The sequence below is a fragment of the Scyliorhinus canicula genome, chromosome 9 (genome assembly GCF_902713615.1).
Source record: "Scyliorhinus canicula chromosome 9, sScyCan1.1, whole genome shotgun sequence".
In the NCBI taxonomy this organism is placed as follows: Eukaryota; Metazoa; Chordata; class Chondrichthyes; order Carcharhiniformes; family Scyliorhinidae; genus Scyliorhinus; species Scyliorhinus canicula.
The window spans coordinates 29,198,853-29,226,830 of NC_052154.1; the positions used below are offsets into that span (position 1 = coordinate 29,198,853).

General features: G+C 43.1%; 1 protein-coding gene across 2 annotated transcripts in view; it reads right to left on the minus strand.

The window, feature by feature from the left end:
- Window positions 1-27,978, minus strand: part of dhx38 (DEAH (Asp-Glu-Ala-His) box polypeptide 38) — a 182,998-nt gene that overhangs the window by 31,620 nt on the left and 123,400 nt on the right. For both annotated transcript variants that reach the window (XM_038806383.1, XM_038806384.1), the window contains exons 22-26: window positions 18,426-18,581; window positions 12,895-13,029; window positions 10,892-11,017; window positions 9,952-10,047; window positions 3,641-3,762 (exon numbers count right to left, since the gene is read on the minus strand). In XM_038806383.1, the coding sequence (XP_038662311.1) occupies window positions 3,641-3,762; window positions 9,952-10,047; window positions 10,892-11,017; window positions 12,895-13,029; window positions 18,426-18,581 (635 nt within the window). The remainder of the gene's footprint in view (window positions 1-3,640; window positions 3,763-9,951; window positions 10,048-10,891; window positions 11,018-12,894; window positions 13,030-18,425; window positions 18,582-27,978) is intronic.

The following is a 27,978-nucleotide window of genomic DNA, read 5'->3' on the forward strand; positions in this document are numbered from 1 at the left end:
AACTGTCCTGGCTAGAGACAATTCACACCTCTTTAACCTGGGGTTACCCCATCTTTGGATCTATAAAGATTTAATTACCTGCAAATGCTCGCATTCTAAGCATTGTCTGGCATCTTTGAATTTGTCTATCTATAAGTTTTTGGAACCTACCTCTTCATTCACCCGAGGAAGGAGCAGTGCTCCGAACGCTAGTGTTTGAAACAAACATGTTGGACTTTAACCTGGTGTTGTAAGACTTCTTACTGAGCAGTTGTAAGGGTCAGTGAATTCGGATTTACCAGGACTTTGGGACTGATCTGGCCAAGCAGTGGGTGGGTTTTAACAGGGCCAAGGCGGCGGGCCCTCATTCGGAGCAAGGTCCGGTTTGGGATGTTGTACCCGGCCATACCCTGGGTGACTTTTCAAGTCTTGGTTTTGATATGTATGTACAATGTTTGTAAGTGTTTTGTTTTTGCACATGTTTGTCTTTCATTTGTGATGGTCAATGGGGGAGACGGTCGAGTCCTGCGTTTCTTTCTCCTGCTGGAGAAGGGGAGGGAGGGGGGTTCTGCCGGGGGCGGCCTGGGTAGGGTCGAAGGTAGGGAGATTGAGTGGGGGGAGGGTTCTTTGTGTAGATCTCCAGGTGGAAGTTGCCATGCAAGCAGGGATGCTAGTAAACAGAAGCTGTGAGAGAGGGCTGCAGCAGTTAGATAGGAGGGTGGAGGTAGGAGGGGGGAAATCGGTTGAAGGGGTGGGGCGAAGGGGAGGATGGAGGGGAATGAAATGAAATGAAAAATGAAAATCGCTTATTGTCACAAGTAGGCTTCAAGTGAAGTTACTGTGAAAAGTCCCCAGTCGTCACATTCCGGCGCCTGTTCGGGGAGGCTGGTACGGGAATGCGCTGATGACACAGGTGTAGGTGAGAATGGAGAGGGCATGCACGGCAGGGACTAAAGTGCCCAGTTAAATGGTCTCAGGTATTTGCGCACTTAAAGTTTAACAGCAGATGTGGTCTTCCTTCAGGAGGCACATCTGGATGTGAAGGAACAGACGAGGTTAAGAAATGAATGGGTGGTGCAGATGTTCCACTCGAGGTTCGATTCCAAGTCGAGAAGGGTCACAATTTTGTTGAGAAAAAGGGTGATAGCGCTCCCAAACTTGTTATATTATTATTGGGCGACAAATGTGGAAAAGATGCAATGGTTGTACACCATTAGCCTAATCTTGGTGTCGTCCCTCAAGGTATGGAACCTGCTGATGCGGCATTTTGTGGGTATGTCTGTACTGGCCCCCTTATGCTCATGCCCTACTGGATAGGTTGGTAACACAGGATGAGCTAGGGAAAGGGGAAGTTGCGGATATTTATGGGTGGAAATGGAGAAGGTGGACATGGGAGGAGGAGCTGGGGATGGAGTGTTGTTTGTGTGTGCCATGTTCATATGTTTTGGTCTTGCCCAAAGTTAGGGGGATTCTACACCTAGATCTTCGAGACACCTTTGGAGATTGTGGGGGTGAGGATGGCGCCGTGTCCTGTGGTGGCGATCTTCAGAGTTTCGGAGCTGCGAGAGGTACTGGAGTCGAGGGGAGCCAATGCCATGGCCTTCGCCACTCTGATCGCCCAGCAGCGAATCCCATTGGGTGGAATTCAGCTACGCAACCAGAGTTGTCGGCGTAGTTGGGGGATGCGGCGGAGTTCTTACAATTGGAGAAAATTAAGTTCGCCCTCAGAGGTTCGGAAGAGGGATTTTATGCAAGGTGGGAGGCTGTTTTTGTCTCTATTCAAGGATTTGTTTGTTGCAAGGGTTAGGGGAGTTGTGTTAGTTAAGGGGAGAAAATGGAAAAAATGACAAATTGTTTGCAATTGGTTGCATCTTCTAATGACTGATTTGTTGATTGTGTTTGGAATAAAATATATTTTTAATAAACCTGTTCATTTGTTTCAGTTGCAGAACAGGTGCATCAAAGCAAGACACAAAGAGGAGGGAACGTATAACTTTCTTCCCTGATGTTAGATTCACCTATTGTTTCCAACAGGAAAAGCAGAGAAAGATGCTTTCAGGGCTCTTGTGAATGTTGATAAACGTTCCAGTGTGATCCAATGGTGTTGGAATTTCCCTACACACCTATGACATAAGCATTTTAGAGATTAGATATTACATTGCAATTAGTTTAAAAGTGCTAGTTCTCAGGCAGGAATTCCAGAGGTGTTAGCTCTCAAGGTCTGTAATAACATTGTGGGACATTCTACCATTTGGTCTTGCTCCAGGGTGTATGTAGATAATGGAAGGGAGGCGAGGACACATAAGAGCTGTTTTAAAACATTTTTATTTATTTATTTATTTTTTTTAAAAAGAGTACCCAATCATTTTTCTTCCAATTAGGGGGCAAATTAGCGTGGCCAATCCACCTACCCTGTGGGACTGAGTACCATACCACCCAGGATCAATCTAGAGATGGGCAGAGATGTGTAAAGACCTTGGATGGAGTCAGCTCCATAACTGTATATATGTCTAGTTATTAATTGTTAATATAAAGACTCGTTGTTAACATATTCAAGACAACAAAGATGACTTCACGGTGTCCAAAGCTGAATTTTTCACGGTGCGGTTTCAATAAAAATCAGATGTATTTGTAAAATCAAAATTTAAAAAGTTTCAATGCACATCAACCGTCACATCTCTCTGCATGAATTGGCTGCATGTTTACACCTGACTGCACTTAAAAAATATCTCATTGCTTGTGAAGTACTTTGAGATCTACTGAATACCTGAAGGGCCCGACACAAATGCAAGCTCCTTCTTTCTATATGCAGCCCAAATACAAAGCAGATTTCTTACTGATCCTTTACTTGGAATATTCCAACTACCAATGCCTGGGATTTTGAAAATACATGAGCACTAATGAGACTGTGGTGCCCTCTGTTGATCACGCAAATAAAAGCCAAGGGATAGTAATATAATGCAGTTCATTTTCCAATGAGTTGTATTAAAATCAAAAATCGATTTCAAAGAAAAAGAATAGCTTTCAAAAATCAAGAAAAACTGCACTCTTTGATAGCGAACAAAAGATCGCAATGCATTTCTTCATCATCAGTGAATTCTCAAACTTGTCCAAGTTCAGAAGCTAGCATACAAATTCTGTCTCTACCATTTCTTCTTGTCACCTTTTTCTAAACTTATTCTGAAAATTTTGACAAATAAATATAGCAATTAAGTCACAACAGCAATTTTAAGTTGACACATCAAGAGAAAGAAGATCACTCAAGCTGCTGTATAAAATTCCCACCCCAGGCCATTAAACACCCTTACATGAAGTTTGAACTTGCACTTACCTGATCTCGATTTGAATGTTTCTGCTCATATATATTCATATAGGCTTTTAAAATAAATTATCAATTTCATTTTGATTGCAGGCATTCTATTGTTAGATTATTTCCAACACAAAATGCTGCTGAGTTAATAAACATATTATGGGAAAAAATAAGAAAGGCAGCACTGCAATGTGCATTAACAAATTAATTCATTTGTACTTGAAACTATAATGATTTCCCATGGATAGCTTGTCTTTAAAGTATACAGTCATGTTCCGTCTTTTAAAAAACAACAAAGTGCTACAACATTGAACAGAATATTTTCGGAATTGCTACAAATATTATCCATACCTCGCGCTGTTCAAAATATTCTTTTTTTCCTGTTCTTCCTTTCTTGCCCGAAGCTGTTCCTGTGCCATGGCCATTTCTTCCTCCATGGAAGATAATTCTTCTTTGGCACGCCGACGATTCTCCTGTTGAAGATCATTAAGTTACATAATAATTCAGGAACCATACGGAATTGCAACCTTCACCAACTAGTCTTTTACTAGTCTCCGGGGAACAAACATCCAGTATCTCCCACTTCAACACCTAGCCGACAGCAGTACGGATTGTACACCAGAACAGGTTACAATTACTCAAATTTATTTTGGAGATATAATGAATCGCTGTTGTATAGTTCTTTAATTTCCCACATTTTACTTCAGCAAATTTGCAATTTCTGGTATATTGATTCACAGATGATCTGGCGGGGTAAAGGGTTGTGGAGAAGAAAGCATATTATTAAAGCTACACATCTTTCCATTATTCAAAGTTGCACATATTTCTCGTTTCACAGAATCTATTCAAAAACAGAAGAGGTCACAGAAATTCATAAAAACCATGCTATAGCTGCCACACAATTAATTCCTGATTTTGTTCCCTTGACTTGGTTCCAATCCTATTTATCCCAATGCACCTAGGAGAATGCTTTCTGTCTTGACTGGCAGTCACTTTAAGAGTGCCCTGTGTAACCCTGTACAACCTCCTCTTCTATCTCTGGCTGTCTTTTCAACTCTTTCTCTACCGGTATTACACAGGTGGCTTGAAGATTCCTGTGTTGTAAAATCAAACAGGAGAGCTTAGGCTGTGATGATGAGACATTAAGGGCGGTCACAAACAAAATATCTGCTTCTGGACTGTCTGTAATCAACTATTTTAAAAGTACAAAGCATGGTATGGTGGTGAAAAGGAGGAAATAAAGTGCATTAATAAATTCCTTTATATTATTTAATAGTTCAGCAAAATGCACTTCCACTTATCGAAAATGGGATCACATTTTCCAGCCCAGCACCCAAACAGATGGCAATGTAAAATTCTGCCTGATAAAACATTTTTGACATGAGCTGCTTTTCCGCACTCAGATTTAGAACCAGAGCTGGTAAATGCCTCGCCCAATGTGGTGTAGAGCCAAAAATGTGCAGGTTAGGTGGATTGGCATGCTAAATTGCTCTTAGGTTAAGTGGAGTTGCTGAGTTACGGGAGAGGGTGGAGGTGTGGTCTTAAGTAGGGTGCTCTTTCCAAGAGCCGGTGCAGACTCGATGGGCCGAATGGCCTCCTTCTGCACTGCAAATCCTATGATTCTATGAATTGGCACAATGTATGAAATATTGCAAAGTATTTTAATGCAGGCACAATGAACCAGGTTAAAATGATATTGAAATAAAAAAATGAAATGAAAATCGCTTATTGTCACGAGTAGGCTTCAATGAAGTTACTGTGAAAAGCCCCTAGTCGCCACATTCCGGCGCCTGTCCGGGGAGGCTGGTACGGGAATCGAACCGTGCTGCTGGCCTGCTTGGTCTGCTTTAAAAGCCAGTGATTTAGCCTGGTGAGCTAAACCGGCTGTAAAAGTGCAAAAAACAATGTGTGTGATGAACATTAGGCCACAGTTAACAATACTGCCTACAGTCCTGGTTACTGCATTACAGGAGGGGTATAATCACACTAGACAAGGAACAGAGGAGATTTACCAGGATGCTGCTAGGACTGGAACATTTTAACTATGAGGAGAGACTGGATAGGCTGGGTTTGTTTTCTTTGGAATATAGGAGGCTGAGAGGAAATTTAAATGAAGTGTATAAAATATTGAGGAGTCCTGGATAGAGTGGATAGTAAGGAGCTATTCCCCCATGCAGAGAGGTCAAAACAAAAGGTACATAAAGATTTAAAGTAATTGGCAGAAGGATTAGAGGAGTTAAGGAGCATGCTTTCCACTCAGGTTGGTATGGATTTGGAACTCACTGGAAACAGTGATAGAGGTGCACTCACCGTATTTTTTAAAAGCGCAGCAAAATGGGTCAAGAGCTGCATAATGAGATTAGGCTGGAAACGTTAATTGAAAGCTAGCAGACACGATGGAACAAATTACTTCCTTTTGCGCCATAACCTTCTATGATTCTACAATTATACCATTCATGTTCTTCAAGTGAATGCCCACCATACTTCCAATTTACTTTTCAGCATACACAAATCTGTCATAAAACACCCAATGGCACGGGAATACCAAAGCCATATGAAATAACATTATTTAGTCTTGTGTACCGAGTAAAGTTTTACCACTTCCTTTATGTAACTTACGTTCCACTTTGAGGAATGGGGACAAGGCTGATAGCAGGTGATTTATGGAACAGGACTTAGTGCAGGCAAGCCAAGGAGGGAGGAAGACACACTTTCAGAAGTTTAAGTATTTGCTTACCACTCCTCTATGATGTCACATCATAAGGGGTTTCTAGCTATATGCCCACTTACAGTAAGGGAGTTTAAAATGTGAGAAAAGTGCAAGTTGAACACTGTTACATGGGCACTTTCAAGGCAACTGACAAGCGGACAGGAACCATTATAGAATATGTCTTAGGTGCTTTGGGATAGGTACAACTGGAACCAAGTCAAATAAACAAAATGAGGAACTAATTATACACCAGTTATTGCCATATTCTTTTTTTTTACAAATTACTGCAATCACTGAATAGATTCTGTAAATGGAACACTTGGAACAGCAATAGAATGTTTGGAAGTAGAGACAGGAGATTACGGAAAACATGCAGGGAGAATGTCAATGGGCTAAACCACAAAAAAGTGAAAGCCATCCATAAGTGGCATAAGCAGGCCAGTGAAAATCAGCAAGCCAAATTTAAAAGTTCACATATTGCACAATGTTAAAGTCCAAGAAAAAAAAATAAACGGTCCAAGTAGAACTGGGTAATTTGTTTCAAAAGCGCCGCCAGTGATGGGAGGCCTGTAACTACAGCTTTGCCATACCACCACCTAGTGGCCAGAGGCCCTGTTTGTACAGTGCAACTAATCCTAACATATACAAATTATTAGCATGCCCCACATTATAAATGCTGACCTATAAAAGTGATGACGTAATGTGACAAGAAGAAATGTGGCTTGTGGAAAAGCCTTACAAAGTATTGTAGTCAGGAGGGGTCCTGAAAAGGTTAGTCCAAGAAGTTTTATTTATAATACAAAGTAAAGCCAGTCACAGCAGAGAGCACAACCAGTCCCAGCTAAGATGCCGGTTCCCTTGTGGACCGACTTTTATCAGGGGAAATTAACGAACTCCACTGTTGGGCCTCTGCCCCTCAGTAGAGGAGATCGTATTCCACAAGCACAACAGGGCAATCATTGGGTTGTCCCCGTGGTCTCATAGGGGTTACAACATCCCTCTGTCCAAAATCCCGTAAGCCCTCCATCACAGAGGGTGGGGGAGGCCTCCTACTTCGTTCCACCCATGATTGCACCTCAACCTTTACAGGGCCGTGTCGGGGGGCATGTAACGCGTTGTGTGGCTGGGGGACTCAGTCAGTAACCGTTCCTTGGTGAGGCTGTCATCCAAAACCATGGACCCTTGTTTTTCCGTGTCGGACCCAGAGTCTTCCATCACTCGCATCTGTCTGGGCCCCTAGGGGGTATTGCCCCTTGGCCTGTGTGTGTCGAGCAGGAGGGATGAATGGCTGGCTCATCTGGCAGAGCCAGTCCTGATGCTGACTCCCTGCTCTAGGGGTGGTCTACATGCTTTTTCACCGTCCGCTCCCATGTTTACACCGTGTTTGATACCTTGGTGCAGTGAGTGGCTCACCCTCCGACTTCCAAAGCCTGTCCATAATCCATAAGACATAAGTCAGGAGTACGAGTACAGCTCCAACAACACTCAACACCATACAGGAGGAAAGCAACCTGCTTGATTGTACCCCTTCCACAAACATTCAATCCCTCCACCATCGATGAACAATGAGCAGTGTCTACCATTTACAAGATACAGTGCAGGAATTCACCAAAGCTCCTTAGGCAGCACGTTCCAAACCCACAACCACCATCTAGAAGGACAAGGGTAGCAAATACTTGGGAATACCACCACCTGGAGTTCCCGTCCAAGTCACTCACCATCCTTCCTAACAGCACTGTGGGTGTACCGACACCTCATGGACTCAACGATTCAAGAAGGATACTCACTACCAACTTCTCATGGGCAACTAGGGATGGGCACTAAATGCTGTCCTAGCCAACAATGCCCACAACTCACAAAAATAATTTTTAAATCTTAGGCTAATTGGGATGGAGTTCAGAGGGTTATCCCCTCCCTTTCTTTTTTCAAAGGAATTTAATATTTACAATCCTCCAATTCTCTGGCACCAACTCCAAATTCAAAGATGATTGGAAGATTGTGTTTAGTATCGTTACAATCTCCATCCTTGCTTCCCTGAATAACATAGGATGCATCTCACCAATTTGATGATTGTTCTACTTTGAGGACTACCAACCTCTTGTTTAACTAATCTATTTTTATCCTATTCAATACCACTAGTGCTTTATTACTAAATTGACAGCATACTGTTCAATGAAGGCACGTGCAAAATACTCATTTAACATCTCAGCTATGTTCTTTACTCCACAAAATGATCATCTTTTTGGCCCCTATCAGTTCCATCCTTACTTTGACTATTGTAAATGATGCTGTTTACAAGGCTCAGCCTCATGCATCTCAAAGTGGTGCACAGAGCACACCTGACCAGAACCAGAATGAGCAGGTCCTTCCCGGAGGTGGAGGACAAATGTGAATGGTGCCAGAGGGGCTTGGCCAACCACACTCACATGTTCTGGGCATGTCCCAAACTTGCTGGGTTCTGGACAGCCTTCTCCGAGATAATGTCTAAGGTTGTGGGGGTGAGGGTGAAGGCATGTCCAATTGTGGCAATCTTCAGGGTATCAGAGCAGCCAGAACTACACATGGGAAATCCTGCTCAGGTGCCGATCAGCAGCACCATCCGCAGCTGCAGACTGGCTCGCTGACCTTTTGGAATTTCTCCACCTGGAGAAGGTTAAGTACGCCATCCGAGGGTCGGAGGAAGGCTTCCTAAATGACTGGGGGCAGTTTGTCAGCCTGTTCGAAGCCAGCAAAAGCGAATAAGATGGGCCAACAGGAAAGTTAGAAAGGAAAAGGAGAGGAAAAAGAAAAATAAAGACGAGGGGTGGGGGGAAATCACGGGAATGAGCAACCTGGGGTGGTGGGGAAGAGGAGAAAAGGCTGGAGGGACACAAGAGGGACAACATGGAAGGGAGGGGGCAACCCCCCCCCCCCCAAATCACGGGGAACACCCCCCCCAAAAAAAACGATGGGGGAGGGGGGGAGCACATGCCGAGCCAGGGGGTGGCACAATGTGAATAGGGAAAATTAAGGGAAGGGAAAGACAAGTCTTTCTGTATTGTACTGTGAATAAACACGGGCAGCATGTACAAAACTGTTTATAAATTTTGAAAATGACAATAAAAAGATTTCTAAAATAAAGTATATGGCAGCGTTTTAAATTGACTTTTGAAGTCTTGAAAAACCCCTCCAGAAACAGAAATCAACGTTTAGGCCAAGGATAAAACTGAACCACTGACATGTGTGGTCACTTTTGTTGTTGTTTGTCACAAGGGGTCTGCTCCGTGTGGATGTCTTAAACTCCCGCACATCTCTGCAGCATAACCCATATCGCCCGTGAGATCCTTTGCACCCAGTTTGAAGGTACTGGTAAGTAAAACAACCATTTGTGTAGTGAAAAACTGAGACTGGCCATTAATGTGAGTATAGCATGTTGCGGCAGAAAAGAGCTGGGAGGGGGTTGACTTATACACCAAGTATTTGCAAAAACCTAATTTTTGCGTCTGTAAAAGTGGAGTTTCCTTATTTGTTGGGTCAACTCATAAGATTTTTTTGCTATTTTTATGTGTTTCCCTTTCAGCTGCTAATCAATTCTCATACCCCTTCAATTCAATAACTTAGAACCATAGAATTCCGACAGTGCAGAAAGAGGCCATTCGACCCATCGAGTCTGCACTGACCCTCTGAAAGAGAACCCTACTCAGGTCCACCCTATCCCCCATGACACCACCTAACCTGAACATTTTTGGACTCAGTCACCCAAGGCCAGAATTGAACTCCGATCCCTAGAGCCGAGAGGCAGCAGTGCTAACCATTTTGCCATCGCGCCGCCCTTGTGAAAATAGTATCTATCTTGTAGTCACACAGCTGATCAAAACACAAGCATTAGCGCAACCCTACAGATCATGTATACTAAAATACTGTTTTGACAAAGTCCAAACAATAAAATGATTACGTGATTGCATTGCCTTACCTGTCGAGTTTTACCAGCTTGCTTGACACTATAAAACATTGGTCCAAGTTCAGCTAGCCACTCCCCATCCACTGCAGTAACACACTGCATGTACTCCTGGAAAGAAAATGAATTCATAATGTAGTATGCTAAAAACCAAGTACTTCCAGACAATACCTTCCTTCTGGTGACAAATAGGGTTCATTTACGCTGCAGATTTACCATTCAGAATTGCTGTTTCAATAAAGATCACAATTCTAATAAATCTATTGCTCCATTTTCATTTGAGGCCATCGAGGACAATAAATTGATGACCAGACAGCATTGCGTATTACTTATACGACAGCTATAGCTGGATAGATAATTGGCCAAAGCAGAGATTTAAGGTACCAAGTTATTTACCAGAGACCTACAAAAAGCTATTAATCTGGCAAAAGACAAACGTGAAATTCTGATATAACTGTAGCATCATGATGTCATACCTTAGTTTTATGCAACACACAATTGAGATCACAATATGCTGTCAAAGCTCCTCAAATATCCCAGTTCTGACAAAAGGTCATCCAACTGAAATATAAACCCGTTTCTCTCGTCACAGATGCTGCCTGATCTGCTAATCCCAGTATTTTATGTTTTTACTTCAGATTTCCAGCATCTGCAGTGTTTTATAGCTGTTTACTTCAAATATATAGTTTCTTCAAGGGACATAGTTTCATTCAAATCCATATTTGCAATTAGGTTCAGTGTACCTTTTCAAATCTTCAGTTTAGTTACCAGGGTGCATTGTGAACACGTGGAAAATATTGTCTGGTAAATATTTTCTTATTGAACTTCCATTCATTATCGACAGTTTCCACTAAAATTCCCTTAACCCCTGCAGTACGTGTCATATAGTACACATTTTTAAAAAAATGTGTAACTGAAGTAGCATCAGAACTAATTTTTCAGCTCTGAATCTTACCTTTGAAGTCATCACTAGTTCGTGGTACACAATATAATCTGGTGTGTAACCCATGCCAAAAAGTGAACTGGTCGGGTGCAAGTGGCAAGGCATTCCTGTTCTTACATTCACATACTCGCCTATACCCTGAAAAACATTAAAGATGTTTTACATTAAAACATTAAAAGCTACCCATCTCTCCCACATCAAAACTAAGGCTGAAAAACTAAGGTGCACTGTTACGATCCCATTTGATGTTACAACTGGACGGGAAGATCTCAGAATGGAACCCTGGCTCAAAAGCCGGTAAATTTTACACAGGCACTGGACCGCTAATTAGGTTTAACAAGAACAAAAATTAAACATGAAAAATTTGATTATAATAAGGCTTTACTCCCCCTTAGTTTAACAAATACACCGTTTTAAAGACTAACATGGATGACAAAGTCCATCTTAAGATATAATTGTCTTAACAACTCAAAAAGTCCCTTTTTTAGCACACAAGGTGACCGTGATCAAATACATGCATTCTGCTCTGAACCCAACTTAACTCTCAGATGATCATCACATGAAATTCTTCTCTCATAATAATGCTTTCCATTGAGGTTTGCATTCCAAACTCTGCTCCAGGTTTACAAATTACACTTTCAAACAAAGCTTCTGCTTCAATTTTAACAGTGAATTCAGTCCAGGATTTCACATCGACCACTTTAGGATTTCTTTGTCTTGACTGCTGTGTAAACTGCTCACAATTGCTTTAACTCTCAATTTCCAGTCGTAATTAAAATGACATCAAATGTTTCATCTACCTCCGAAGTCTGCTGTCCCACTTTAAATCTAGTTACTGTGATTGTCTCTTTAACTCAGAACACTTTGTTCACTCTTCCATGAATTCTTCTGAATAATACCGTGGGGTTGGATTCTCCGCCGGCGGGATGCTCCGCTTTGCCGGCAGCCTGGGGTTTCTCGATGGCGTGGGGCTGCCCCACAATGGGAAACCCCATTGACTAGCCAGCGTTATGGAGCATCCCGCCGGCGGGGTAAAACAGAAATGTGGCATGGCGGGACGGAGAATCCAGCCCTTGGTCTCTGTTCTCTTAATATCAGTCTTCGCAGACATTCTTTCTGTCCCAATTCCATCGTGATCTGGACCGCAACTTGTACTTTCAGAAGCTTGCCTTTTTGCAGCTCCTGTCCTGCCCAGTCATTCTTCTGACAGAGTTGAGAGATGTTCACTCCCTAAGAACATGTCTCCAACTTCTCACAAATTACCTAATCTAAAACTTAAAAGCATTTTTCATCCTTGCAAGGGTCTCCACTTGCTCAGCAACCCCCACATGCTTATGCCTTTTATTTATTCTTCACACCACAGTCCTCTCTAAGCATAATAGAAACACAGTTAGAACTTAACCAACCTCCACACACACAAACACCATTGTCCAGCATAAATCTAACTAGGTTTTACCCTTGCTGGCACCGAAACATTAAATGAAACATGCCTAAAACTATATCTTATTTCTGATGTTTACCAATACAAATATTGAAACTACCTTTGTTTCGGTCACAAGTAATTCAAACAAATGGATTAACTTGGAGGTGTTGCGGAATCAGCAGCCAATATAAAATCAGCAAGCAGGTGTAATAGGGGAGTGGCAACTGGTGCAAAACAATTAGCTGAGCCCGATTTTAGACAGAATTTTGTCCATGATATTTTCACATCAAAACATATAATAGTACTTCGTACTTTAAATTATTTTTGGAGTGCAGCAACTATATAGATAAACATAGTAGCCATTCTACAACAGAAGTTACTGGCAAAAAATAAATTGCCATCCATAGTCCTCTGTCTTCACACATCAGTATTGCTGGTCACTTCGGTACTTCATCCTTAGAGGAAACACCAAGCTAGGTTCAGACAGTGCAATGTATGACATGAAATACGGAAGGAGAGGAGAATGTGCATCACCCCTAAAACTACAAACTTAAGACCATGTAGCAATTTTAAAGTTAATTGGTTTTCTTACCTTGAGTTTTGCAGCCTGGTGAAAGTATGCCGCGCAGATGCATTTTCTGATGATATCCCAGTCAGTACCACAGGATACAATATTCATACGTTGTTGCATCATTATATCCTTTAACTGGGAACGCACTTCTCGGACCTTTAACGACAAAGGCGGACAAGTCCATAAACCCTTCATAACTTCAATCTCACACTTGCTCCACATTTCATTATTCCTCCTCACATCCCTCTTTGAATTCCTTTGTCCTCCCCAACAACTTACCGTATACAAAATTATTGTTCCTCAAAAATAAATATTTCAGATCTATTCCCACGTATTTCTCAGATTTCAGGGGATCACCGAGTTTAATCACACTCTTATTGTATGCTCCGAACCTAGTTTATGGACTCTGCTTCAACAGTTTTTGACGGAAAATTCAACAATTCACCAAGATTATTTTTTCTGACTTTTTTCAATTTGTCTTGTTATCTCCGAGCATTGCACAAATTTAAAAAAATCAATCACTTGTTGGTACAGAACTTACATATTGCTGATATTCTGATATAGTTGGACCGTCTTCCATCATAAGGTCAGAAGTGAGGATGCTTGTTGATGATTGCACAATGTTCAGCATCATTTGCAACTCCTCAGATACTGCAGCAGTCCATGTCCACATGCAGCAAGACCTGGACAACATCTAGGCTCGAGCTGACAAGTGGCAAGTAACATTCCCACCACAAGTACCAGGGAATGATCCTCACCAACAAAAGAGAATCAAACCATCACCCCATGACATTCAATGTATTACCATCGCTGAATCCCCACTGACAACATCCTGGGGGTTACCACTGACCAGAAATTGAACTGGACTAGCCATATAAATATCTGTGGTTACAAGAGCAGGTCAGAGGCTAGGAATCCTGTGGCAAGTAACTCACTTCTTGACTCTTCAAATTCTGTCCATCATCTACAAGGCACAAATATTATTTAAATCGTGATATATTGGGAAGTATGAATGTACAAAGGGATTTGGGTGTCTTTAAGACCATAAGACCATAAGACATAGGAGTGGAAGTAAGGCCATTCGGCCCATCGAGTCCACTCCGCCATTCAATCATGGCTGATGGGCATTTCAACTCCACCTCCCAGCATTCTCCCCATAGCCCTTAATTCCTCGCGACATCAAGAATTTATCTATCTCTGCCTTGAAGCCATTTAGCGTCCCGGCCTCCACTGCACTCTGCGGCAATGAATTCCACAGGCCCACCACTCTCTGGCTGAAGAAATGTCTCCGCATTTCCGTTTTGAATTTACCCCCTCTAATTCTAAGGCTGTGCCCACGGGTCCTCGACTCCTCGCCTAACGGAAACAGTTTCTTTGCGTCCATCCTTTCTAAGCCATGTATTATCTTGTAAGTTTCTATTAGATCTCCCCTTAACCTTCTGAACTCCAATGAATACAATCCCAGGAACGCCAGCCGTTCCTCATATGCTAGACCCGCCATTCCAGGGATCATCCGTGTGAATCTCCGCTGGACACGCTCCAGTGCCAGTATGTCCTTCCTGAGATGTGGGGCCCAAAACTGGACACAGTACTCCAAATGGGGCCTAACCAGAGCCTTATAAAGGCTCAGTAGCACATCGCTGCTTTTATATTCCAACCCTCTTGAGATAAATGACAACATAGCATTCGCTTTCTTAATCACGGATTCAACCTGCATGTTTACCTTTAGGGAATCCTCGACTAGCACTCCCAGATCCCTTTGTACTTTGGCATTATGAATTTTCTCACCGTTTAGAAAGTAGTCTATGCTTGGATTCTTTTTTCCAAAGTGCAAGACCTCACATTTTCTCACGTTGAAATGCATCAGCCATTTCCTGCACCACTCTCCCAAACTGTCTAGATCCTTCTGCAGCCTCCCCACTTCCTCAGCACTACCTGCCTGACCACCTAACTTCGTATCATCAGCAAACTTCGCTAGAATGCCCCCAGTCCCTTCATCCAGATCATTAATATATATGGTGAACAGCTGCGGCCCCAACACTGAACCCTGTGGGACACCGCTGGTCACCGGCTGCCATTCCGAAAAAGAACCTTTTATCCCAACTCTCTGCCTTCTGTCAGACAGCCAATCCTCAACCCATGCCAGTAGCTCACCTCGAACACCATGGGCCCTCACCTTACTCAGCAGCCTCCTGTGTGGCACCTTATCAAAGGCCTTTTGGAAATCCAGATAGACCACATCCACTGGGTTTCCCTGGTCTAACCTACTTGTCACCTCCTCAAAGAATTCTAACAGGTTCGTCAGGCACGACCTCCCCTTACTAAATCCATGTTGACTTGTTCTAATCCGACCCTGCTCTTCCAAGAAATTAGAAATCTCATCCTTAACGATCGATTCTAGAATTTTACCAACAACCGAGGTTAGGCTAATTGGCCTATAATTTTCCATCTTTTGTCTTGATCCTTTCTTGAACAAGGGGGTTACAACAGCGATCTTCCAATCGTCCGGGACTTTCCCTGACTCCAGTGATTTTTGAAAGATCTCAACCAACGCTTCCGCTATTTCTTCAGCCACCTCCCTCAGAACTCTAGGATGTAGCCCATCGGGGCCAGGAGATTTGTCAATTTTAAGACCTTTTAGCTTTTTTAGCACCATCTCTTTTGTAATGGCAACCATACTCAACTCAGCCCCCTGACCCTTTATAATTTTTGGGATATTACTAACGTCTTCCACTGTGAAGACAGACGCAAAGTACTTATTAAGTTCTCCAGCCATTTCCTCATCTCCCATCACTAGCCTTCCAGAATCAGTTTGAATTGGCCCAATGTCTACTTTGGCCTGACGTTTGTTTCTTATGTATTGAAAGAAACTTTTACTATATACACTACTTTATACACTAGTCAATGAAAGCGACAAAGTTAATGGCAGCACGGGCAGCACAGTGGTTAGCACTGTTGCTTCACATGGCCAGGAACCTGGGTCCGATTCCCAGCTTGGGTCTCTGTCTGTGCGGTGTCTGCACCTTCTCCCCGCGGTTGCATGGGTTTCCTCCGTTTGTTCCAGTTTCCTCCCGCAAGTCCTGAAAGACGTGCCTGTGAGGTGAATTGGACATTCTGAATTGTCCGTCAGGCGCCGGAGTGTGATACCAGGGTTGGCAGCAATGTCCTAGGAAGAGAGATTGGTTCGACTGGGCTTGTATTCACTAAGAGTTTAGAAGGATGAGGGGAGATCGGATTGTACCGTATAAAATTCTAACAGTGCTGGAAGACTGGATGCAGAGAGGATGCTTTCTCTGGTTGGGGAATCTAGAACCAGGGGAAATAGTCTCAGGGTACATGGTAGACTATTTAGGACTGAAATGAGGAAAATTGCTTCACTCAAAGGGTAGAGAACCCGTGGAATTACCTACCAGAGAAGACTATGGAGGGCAAGTCACAGTGTATTCAAGAAAGAGATAGACACTTTTTTATATTTTAACGGCACCAGGAGGTATGGGGAGAAAACAGTAATACGGAACTGAGATAGAGGGTCAGCCATGATCATAGTTTCTGTGTTTCTAAGTCATAAGTGTGATGGAATACTCTCCACCTGCCTGAATAAGTGCAGCTCCAACAGCACACAAGAAGCTCAACACCATCATGGATAAAGCAGCTTGCTTGATTGGCACCTCATCCACAAATAGTCACGCCATCCAGCACCAACACATAATGGCAGCAATGTGTACAATCTACAAAATGCACTGCAGGAACTCACCAAGGTTCCTTAGACAGCATCTTACAAACCAACGACCACTACCATCTAGAAGGTGTGGAGATGCCGACGTTGGACGGGGTGGGCACAGTAAGAAGTCTTAAAGCACCAGGTTAAAATCCAACAGGTTTGTTTCAAATCGCTAGCTTTTGGAGCACAGCTCCTTCATCAGGCTTCCAAGTTACAAACTATCCCGACTTGGAAATTCATCGCCGTTCTTTTACTGTCGCTGGGTCAAAATCCTGGAACTCTGTCCCTCATTGCACTGCAGGTTTATCTACAGCATATGGACTGCAGCGGTAGATGGTACACACTGCAGCCACGGTGTATCAGTGGTAGATGGGGTACCAAACAAGTAGGTTTCTTTATCCTGGTTGTGAGCTTCTGTAGTGTGGAGCCATACTCATTCAGGTAAGTGGAGAGTATTTCATCAGTTTGCTGGCTTGTGCTTTTTGGAAAGCTTTGAAAAATCAGGTGGTAAATCACTTGCAATAAATTTTGGAGATTCTGACATTTCGTAGCCACATTGAATTTCTGGTCAACAGTAAACCTCAGGACCTTGATGGTGGGGACATCTGATGATGGCAAGGCCATTGAATGTAAACGTAAGATGGTTAGAATCTCTACTGTTGGAGGTGACCATTGCTTGGTACTTGTGTGGCATAAGTATTACTTACCACTTAGCCCACAATTGGTGCTGCCTTGAGCAGTGGATGGAACTAAGTGATCCCACAATCAACATGCCAAATCAAAACTCTAGAGTATTGTCACATCCAATCATGAATATTAGTAGACTATTAAAATCAACTAACGGAAGGAGGAATCGCCGTGAACATTTGCATCTTTGCTGGAGCTGCAGCCCACCACTTGTGTACAAGAGGCAAGGTTGCTGCATATGCAACTATCTCCAGTTAGAAATACTAAGTAGATGTCCAGGTCTTGCTACATGCGGGCACAGACATGTCCACTATCTCAAGAGACGTGAATGGAACTGAACACTCTAGAATCATCAGCAAATATCTGCCGTTTTGACCTTATGATGGTGGGAAGGTCATTGATTAAGTAGCTGAAAATGGTTGGGCTTTGGGCACAATCCTGAGGAACTCCTGCAGCAATATCCTGGATTGCGATGGTTTTCCTCCAATAAATACAGTGGTTGTGATCTGTCTAGCATCATTTGTGTTGTAGTTTCACCAGGTCAGCACCTCATGTCTAGGTATTGCCGCTGGCATGCTCTCCAAGACTTTTCATTGAATCTGGCTTGATGGGAATGGTAGAGTTTTTAATGTTAAGCCAGGCCATGAGGTTAAGAATGGTAATGGAACGACTTTTCTTGCTACTGATGCCCACAACACCACAAGGAAGCCCAGTTCTGAGCTACAGAATGGGGCCCGAACTTATCCCATCTACTCCTTGGTACTGCCATACGATATGGTACAGGTATCTTCAGTTTTGAAGACTGAACTTTGTTTTCACAAGGACTGTGCAGTGGTCACTCCTACCAATACAGTCATGAATAGATACATCATTAACAGGATGTTTGATGATGACAAGGACAAGTAGGTTAGGTCAGACTTAATTGTGCTTGCACAAAGTGCTGGTGAGTCCCATCGGGATCACTGTACATTTTTGGTCGCTGAATAACAGGACCTAATCTTCTGCACAAAAAAAAAGAGTAGCTCTAGTGTCTCACTCAGTGAATTTATCTTGTTACTGAAATAACAAGAACTTAAATCTAAATACTTACTAATGGCATACCAATGGAAAATATAATAGCACAGCGACTTAACTGCTACATTACCTTTCTCATAGCCTTGGCATGAATAAAGTGCTCATTAGACCAGATGGTAGAGTAGTTGTTATTCTTCCACTGCAAGTAAACATTAAGGTATGTCAAATGGTCACTTTCCGGTACAGCAAACTTCTCTCTCATTTGATCACTCTCTTCCTCTCGACCCTGTAATTTTGAAACAATTACCATAATGAGCACATTTGTAGATTTAGGCAGCGAAAGCAAGATTTACACACACACTTTCCCTTTCAAAAGGCAGTAAAAAAAAAAAAAAATCTCATCCATTCCTGTGTACTTTAAAGATGCAAAAAAGCATCGAAATGAAAATTTTGAAGCCGACGCGACCATCCCAGAGGATTGTAACAATGTTTTAAGCTTCGTTTGAATTTGCTGTGGAAATTAGCTGACGAGTTTTTCAAGGGGATTGAGAATGACAGCAATTGCCTTGCACCAAAGTATAAAATCAGGCTAAAAACCCTCATTGAGACAACATCATCAGACACAAAACCATCAACAGGAGAAATCCTGCTGGAAACAGATCAATTCTAGTCAGATTGGATCCAATTGGCATGCAGCCAACCTAGTCTGACTAACTAGGGGGTAACTGCACATTTTAAATCACTCTATATTGTTTTCAAGTTCAAGTTTTTGGTAATAATTCCGTTAGATTTGTGGTGAAATTGCACGAGTTGTGATTCTCAACCTTTCGGACATTACAAATTGGTGAGCTCTAGCCAAGAGATTGAGTAAATTGACACAATGGGCCAATCAGAGATAAAGGGTAAATCTGAAGGCAAGACCACAAAGGATTTACTCAACTGGTATGTAACAGGGAAAATCTAATTTTGGATTAAAAATAACCAGGAGCAAAATCCCAATGGAGAAGGTAGGGGAGTGGATGATAAGCTCACTCACTAAACCATGTTTAGTGAAATACTGCAACTCCAGCCAATGGCTGGAAAGGCATCAGGAATGGTTGCACATGCATAATCAACTCATACTACAGCTGCTGGCACTTGCGTAACTAACCCTGCTGCCTTTCAGGTGGGTGGACAGTCCCGCATGCGCACCCAGCCTGCAATGCTGGTGCATGCACAGCTAACCCGGTCACCTGTCCAGATGGTGGCAGTATTACACAAATCCCAATTTCTGCATAGCCTGGCTAGCTCATCTGATAGTTAATAGGGCTCTTAATCCCGGAGACGCAGTCTCGAGCCCCACATTGGGCCATGATCATTTAATTTAATATTATGTATTTTTAAATTCGAAACTTTGAACAATTGTGCTGAATAAAGGCAGCTACAAAGCGTGAACATGGGCTCCCCTGGAGAGAGACCTACTACTAAAAAACACCTTCATCTGTAGAAAATAGTATATGTTAAGGAATAATGCACGATTTAGAAAGTCCATACATTTTGATGCTTCTCAAAGGCTTTTTGATGGCATCTGCAAAAATTCCTATTCAAAAAGCAATAACCTGATGTACCTCTGATGAGAAACTTAAAATTAATGACTGCAAATGAACAGAACATTTTGGGGAACTGTCAATCCTAATATGATTGTTTTAATTTACTCCTTAATAACAGGTTTCAGTTTCCATCTCAAAAACTTAATTTAGGCTGTCTGTCGAGTTGCAAATGATAAAATGAGTTATAAGACGCCAGATGTACTTGCGACTAACACTACCTCTGCACATGTGTAGAAAGTGCTTCCCCGAGTGTTGCTGCACAAATAAACACAGCCTTAATGAAAGCCAAATGATTTACAGCTTACATAACGCAATTGCAGAAATAGAAGGAAAGGATGAGACAATAGATTTGAAAAAGGCGGAACCTCAAAGCTACTGCCTTATGTGGCAATTGCAGGAAATGGGGGACAAATTGTGGAGCAATAGTGGAATCACCAATGTATCAAATTAAACACAGTTGCCAGAATATCAACAAAAATATAAAAATTTGAAAGAAGAATGTAAGTATGCTGAGGAGAGAGCATAAAGGCCTGAGGGAGATAGCGTCCGCAAAAGGAGTTATATGGGGTCGTAGGTTATCTGCATTTCAAAGTCCACTTGAGTATGACACGGGGCACATATTGTTTGATGGGACTGGGAGACGCCGTGTCCTGATGGGATGCCTCAACTTGGAGATCGTCAACCCCCAGCCCAGGCCCCACATTCTCCAGCTATTGTCTCCTAAGCGATGATAGCTCTTAGGAGACATGCAAAGTAATTGGTTGAACAACAGAACAATTGTGTACATATAAAGTTCCCTATACTGACAAACTGACTAACAATTAGCAGACATGGTGGGGGATGTACCAAAATTGGGGAAAGAAGACACCACAATCATGTTGGTGGTGGTAGAACAGGTTAAATACCTGTCATGCTGTGCAACATGTAAATGTGTTGCTGGCAGACCTGAAGCCAGAGATACATAACTTTTTATTAAGAAGAGTTTGGTAAGGAAAGTTAATTTGGATGTATAAGGAGTACAATTTTGCATGCTCTTGGGTGTACTATGGAGGCCCCATAAGATTAAATGAACAATATGAACCAGAATCCAGGAAAGCTCCCGGAAGCACTTAGAACAAAGAATACAGCACAGGAACAGGCCCTTCGGCCCTCCAAGCCTGCGCCCACCATGGTACCTGCCTAAATTAAAACTTTCTGCACTTACTGAGTCCGTATCCTTCTATTCCCATCCTATTCATATATTTGTCTGAGGAGAGGTTAGATAAACTCGGTCCCTTAAATGCCACTATCATACCTGCTCCCACCATCTCCCCAGGAAGCATGTTCCATATATTTACCACCCTCTGTGTAAAAAAAACTTGTCTCGCACATCTGTTCTAAACTTTTCCCCACGCACTTTAAACCTATGTCCCCAAGTGCTTGACTCTCCTACACTAGGAATGAGCATTGACTATCCACTCTGTCCATGCCACTCATAATCTTGTAGACCTCTATCAGATCGCCTCTCAATCTCTGTTGTTCCAGTGAGAACAGACCGAGTTTATTTAACCTCTCCTCATAGCTAGTGCTCTCTATACCAGGCAACATCCTAGTAAACCGCTTCTGTGCCCTCTCCGAAGCATCCACATCCTTCTGGTAGTGTGGCGACTAGAATTGGACACAATATTCCAAATGAGGCCTAACTAAGGTCCTGCACAGCTGCAACATTATATTCAGTGCCCCGACTGTTGAAGGCCAGCATGCCGTATGCCTTCTTCACCACCTTATCCACACGTTGCCACTTTCAGTGATCGGAGGACATGCACGCCAAGATCTCTCTACCTGTCATTACTCGCAAGAATTTTACCATTTATTGTGTAATTCCTACATGCATTGGACCTTCCAAAGTGCATGACCTCACACTTGTCCAGATTAAACTTCATGTGCCATTTCTCTGCCCAAGACTCCTGCTTATATCCTGCTGTAACCTCTGACAATCCTCTCCACTATCCGCAACTCCACCAATGTTTGGGTCGTCTGAGAACTTACTAATCAGACTAGCTACATTTTCTTCCAAATCATTTATATACACCACGAACAACAAAGGCCCCAGACCTGATCCCTGTGGAACGCAGCTAGTCACAGCCTTCCATTCAGAAAAGTACCCTTCTACTGCTACCCTCTGTCTTCTGTGCCCAAGCCAGTTCTGTATCCAACTTGCCAGCTCTCCTCTGATCCCCATGTGTACCTTTTGTAATAGTTTACCAATAGGTACCTTGTCAAAACTTTTCTGATGTCCATATATACATCTACTAACTTTCCCGCATCTATCATCTTTGTTACTTCCTCGAACAACTAGATCAAATTACTGAGGCATGACCTCCCCTTCACAAAACCATGCTGACATTCACTAATAAGTCCATTTGTTTCCAAATGTGAGTAAATCCTATCTCTAAGAATCTTTTCCAATAGTTTCCCTACCACTGACGCAAGGCTCACCGGCCTATAATTTCCTGGATTATCCCTGCTGCCCTTCTTAAACAATGGAACAACATTTGCTACTCTCCAGTCGTCTGGAATTTCGCCTGTAGCCAATGAAGATACAACAATTACTGTCAAGGCCCCAGTAATTTCCCCCCTTGCCTCCCGCAGTATTCTGGGGTAGATCCCATCAGGCCCTGGGGATCTAGCTACTTTAATTCTTTTAAAGATGCCTCTCTTTGTTAATATCAACATGACTCAGAATATCTACACACTCTACCCTATACTCCTCATCCACCAAATCCTTCTCTTTGGTGAATACTGAGGCAAAGTATTCATTTAGTATCTCTCCCATTTCCTCTGGTTCCATACATAGATCCCATCCAATATCCTTGAATGAACCAACCCTTTCTCTGGCTACTCTCTTGCTCTTTATATATGTATAAAACGCCTTAGGATTTTTCTTAATCCTGTTTTCCAATGACATTTCACAACCCCTTTTAGCCTTCCTAACTCCTACCTTAAGTTCCTTCTTGTTTTATATTCAAGGGCTTCATCTGTCCTAAGCCTTTTAGACCTTACAAACGCTTCATTTTTCTTTGCGACTTGTTTACGGCCCATTTACAAACAGAATCAAAGTGCAGACTTGAACAGAAATAGACTTACTGGGGAGCAGTACAGACATTGGCTGAGGACATTGATACCAGAAGGCACTGATACCAAAACGTCTTCCATTCATCAAGTTACAGACCCAAAAGGAAACCAAACTAACCAGGAAATATAAAGGAGGACAGCCCTAATTTCGGAGGAAGTAGGGTGTTCGGAGGTAAAGAGAAAGGCTAGGATAACAGGGAAGGTAAAAGGGAAATTACATGGAGTCAAAGTGCCCCATCAGGAAGACTCCAAGGATAAACGACAGAATCAAGAAAAGAGCGGTGTTCAGCCTCAAGGAGGTAATGAGTGCTACAACTGCAAGGAAATTGCTCATTTTGTTTGAGAGGATAGAAAAACCAATGAAGGGAGCACAGGGAAAGTCCCAGCCTGAGCAATCCTTTAACGATAAGATGATGAAAATATTAAAAGGCACACAGCCTATGTGTATCTAAAACACAGGTAACCAGGCCTGACCGAAACCCCCGCTCGTTTACATTTTAATGGCCCATTTTCCCAGGACAACAGAACTCCAATCAAACAACCGGTACAGCCACAGACTGATCGGCGCCACTCCCCTTACTCAGAAAGTACAACTGCCAAGGTCAATGACCGCGAAGGACCCGCCCAGCTACCAAGGCACCCGCCCCTTCATTGACCGAAATCGAAGAGAGTGATCAGAGCCCTGTCGAACTATTGGGTCCAAGGTTAAGGACCACTCCAAAGAGTGCAAAATCCCAGAGGGATAAAAGAGAGCACAGCCATGTGTTCTGTCTCTCTTGGATCCAGCCTGTGTCTACCCAATTGCAGCGGGAACGGGCAGCTAAGTTCAAGACCAATGATCGCTACCTGACGGATGAGCCCAGCAGAGACAGAGCCACTTTCTTCGAACCAGCCAAGTGAAATCCAGATAAAGGCCTTTATCCATTTGCACAGTGCCGGTCGCCCTGAAGTTAAGTATAGGTTATTGTAGCTAATAGGTGTAGTTTAACTCGTAGTAAATATTGTGTTTGCATGTTGAGATAACTCTTGTGTATGTAAATAAACCATCTTTTGAACTGACTAACTGGTTGTGTGGTCATTTGATCGATATAAGGGAAAGGCGTGTGGTTCACCGAGATAAATAATTGGAGCAATAGTGGCAGTGTGGGGGCTGCACATACTATTACCCAGTGAGGGAGAGCGGTAAATCTCCAGAACTCCTAATGAGTGGGCTGCTCACAATCTGAGTATTTATGCCTGCTTAGTGTAATGAATGGGGCTGACCTTGTATATGGGTGGAGGCAAATAAGAGATGCTACCTGGTGGAAATGGGGGCTTTCTGCATGGTGACAGACACCCTGGACCCGGTGTATTCACCTTCATTGTGTGGAACCCCATTCACATTGAAAAGATTGACTTGGCACAACCAGAATGCGGCTGTATCTATAACCACCAGATTTTCTGGGGGAGGGGGGGGGGGGGGGGTTACTTGAAACGTCATGGAAATGCTTACTCCTTGGATGAGATTAATAAGGAGTAGGTGTGTTGGAATCCGTTTGGATGGTGGCACACAATATTTTAGACATCAATAGTAATTGCTTGTGGAGTAGTGTAGAGGAGGTAAGTGAGGGGAGCATGTGTGTGATATTCGGAAAGAAAAATTAAATGGTGCGTGCCGTCCACATCATATGAATAATTTGATCTGGAAAAATTATGGGATAAAGCATCAGAGTTCTAAGATATACTTTGTCAAAAGAAGGGAAACGTGCAGCCCACGGGCACGACAGAAATGAAGGTGGAAGAGAACCTATGGTACGACCACAGAAACAGTTTACCTACCTAGGTGAAGGTGAAGGGGACCTAGAAAGGGCAGGTAACATCCCTAGTAGAAGAGGGGGTCTCACGACCCAAAATGACTCGTACGAATTCTATCTGGCTGATGAGGAAACAGACAGGTCATGGATAATGACTATTGACTATTGCACACTCAACAGGTAAATTCCAGCTGTGCGATCGCTGTCAAAGTAGTGGCAGACTTGATTGCAACTAAACCAAGTGGTGCTTAGCTTTTCATGATGCTGGACATCTGTAATAGGTTCTGGTCCATACTGGTTCGGACACAGGACCAATATTAGCTTTAATTTATCTTTAAGGAACAGCAGTATTCCTGGGCTTCAATAACAGCCCCTCCATTTTTCATCATTATAAAGGGCAGCACGGTGGCACGGTTAGTGCCGCTGCCTCACGGTGCTGAGGTCCCAGGTTCGATCCCGGCTCTGGGTCAGTGTCCGTGTGGAGTTTGCACATTCCCCCCGTGTTTGCGTGGGTTTCGCCCCCACAACACAAAGATGTGCAGGGGAGGTGAATTGGCCACACTAAATTGCCCCTTAATTGGAAAAAATGAATTGGGTACTCTAAATTTATTTTTTTTAAATTTTCATCATTATGGACAAGTGCCAGCCCGATCAGCTCATCGAATATGTAGGCGTCTTGTTACTGTTTATGGAAACCAGGGCCCAGCACTGGGATCTTTTGCATGAGTTGTCACAGTTGTTGAAGCCCACGTTGGACATTTCTAAACTTGGTAATGAGATCCAAGGAAAGAGTGAAAGGTAAAGCCAAATGCAACGCAGGAATTGTTGCATCCTAATTGCTGAACCTCTTTTTGCTCATTTTTGCTCATTTTTGAATCCAAGTACTGTAGGGAATTTATGAAGAACTACACTGCTAGAGCAGCTTCTCTTTTTCATCTACTAATTAAAGGGATTGAATTGATCTGGGGTGAGGAGTGTAAAGGAGCCTCCATTGAACTGAAATAGTATCACCACATTGCACCCACACTAGGAGCTGTAGACACAATGAAGGGATTTTACCTGGAAATGGCAGACAAAGACAGAAGCCTGAGTGCAGTATTATTGCAGTAGGTGAAAAGCAAATTAAGACCAGCGAGTGTATTTGTATCAGGGAGGAGCTCCAACTGGTTGGCAATGTGACCAACTATAGGGAGCCCCAGTTTGTCGGTTGAGGGGAAAAAGGCAGACAGGATGTGAAATCTATAATCCCAAGGCAGGGATAGTGTGGCTTTGAAATTGCCAACCCACCCAGACTGAACTGGCAGCAGTAGCACATGTGACAACTCACGCCTCCAAGTTCCCTACACCTTATGCCAAATGCACCGATTCAATGATTACCTGCAATTAATGTACTGAGTATTTGGTGATTTGGGAGTATAGGGGATTTAAACCAGCAGAGGGATGACCCTTGACCACAACACAAATGTTATATATAACCCTTACAGCGACAAGCGAAAATGGCATCAAAACTATTTTCACAGAGTAAAGAGCTATTCCAAACCACCCTCGGGGGACGGTAATAAGAGGGCTGATGAATTTGCCAAATTGGGAGCAGCAGAAGGTATCGCCCGAAATATTTATCCATTGAGGATGGTTGTGACAGCCGCCCAAAAAAGGGAACATATATTTCCGTAGCCCCATATCTTCAGATGGTACAAGCCAAAGACAGTGTGGCAATCAGGCCTGAAAGCCAAAAAGGAAGTGTCTGATTGAGGACAGCTGATATGATGATGAAAAAGAGGCCAACTGAAAAATGAAGGCAGAATATAGAGAAGTTTGTTCAAATGGCACAAGGAGGCCAGGGGCTGGGTATCCAGGCCTGGCGGTGACAAATGGAAAGATAAAGGAAGTTGAGCAGTGGCCTTGCTCAGGAGAGGATGTAATTGACTATTCCACAAACTGCTTGGTATGTGAACAAGGAAACGTACAGCACAGGAACAGGTCCTTCAATCCTCCATGCCTGTGCTGACCATGTTGCCCTAACTAAAAAAAAACCTTCTGCCCTTACTCGGTCCGTATTTCCTCTCTATTCATGGACCCATCCAGATGCCTCTTAAATATTGCTAATGTGACTGCTTTCACCTCATCCTCTGGCAGTGCGTTCCAGACACTCACCACTCTTGTGCGTGAAAAACATTACCCCACACATCTTCCTTAAACTTTACCCCTCTCACCTTGAACCTGTTCCCTTTTAATTGACTTCTGCCCTTGGGAAAAGCCTTGACTATCCACCTTGTCTATGTCTCTCATAATTTTGCAGACCTCTATCAGGTCTCCCCTCAGTCACCGTCTTTCCAGTGAAAATAATACTAGTTTATTCAACCTCTCCTCATAGCCAACATCCTCAAGGCCAGGCAACATCCTGGTGAACCTTCTTTGCACTCTCTCCAAAGCGTCCATGCCCTTCTGGTAATGTGGAGACCAGAACTGCATACAATACTCCAAATGCGGCCGAACCAAGGTTTTATACAGCTGCAACATGATTTCCGAACTCCTGTACAGGAGTTAATGAAAGCAAGAACATCCTTCCTTGGATACGGGGCCTAAAACTGCTCACAATACTCCAAATGGGGTCTGACCAGAGCCTTACACAGCCTCAGAAGTACATCCCTGCTCTTGTATTCTAGCCCTCTCGACATGAACGCTAATATTGTATTTGCCTTCCTAGCTGCCGACTGAACCTGCATGTTAAGCTTCTCTCAAGTCCCTTTGTGATTCTGATTTCCTAAGCAATTTCCCATTTAGAAAATAGTCTGTGCCTCCATTCTTCCTACCAAAGTGCATAACCTCCCACGTTTCCACATTGCATTCCATCTGCCATTGTATCATTCCACCTGCTGCTGTGTCCCCAAAGCATCAGCCTGATCCTCTGGTTACTAGTCCATGCCACCAATGTCCCTCAGCGAAGATGTTGAAGGAAGTATTCACCAAATGGAGGCTGCCAAAGAGAGTGGATCATTATCAGGGACCACTGAGGCAGACAGGTTAGGCAGGCTACTCTGACACTATTAGGAGTAAAAAGGAAGAGGCTCTTCTTCAGAGCTCTGACAAAGTCATACAGACTTAAAAGGTTAACACTCCACGGATATGTCAGACCTGAGGTTTTCCATTATTTTCTGCTTTTATTTCAGGATTCCAGCGTCTGTAG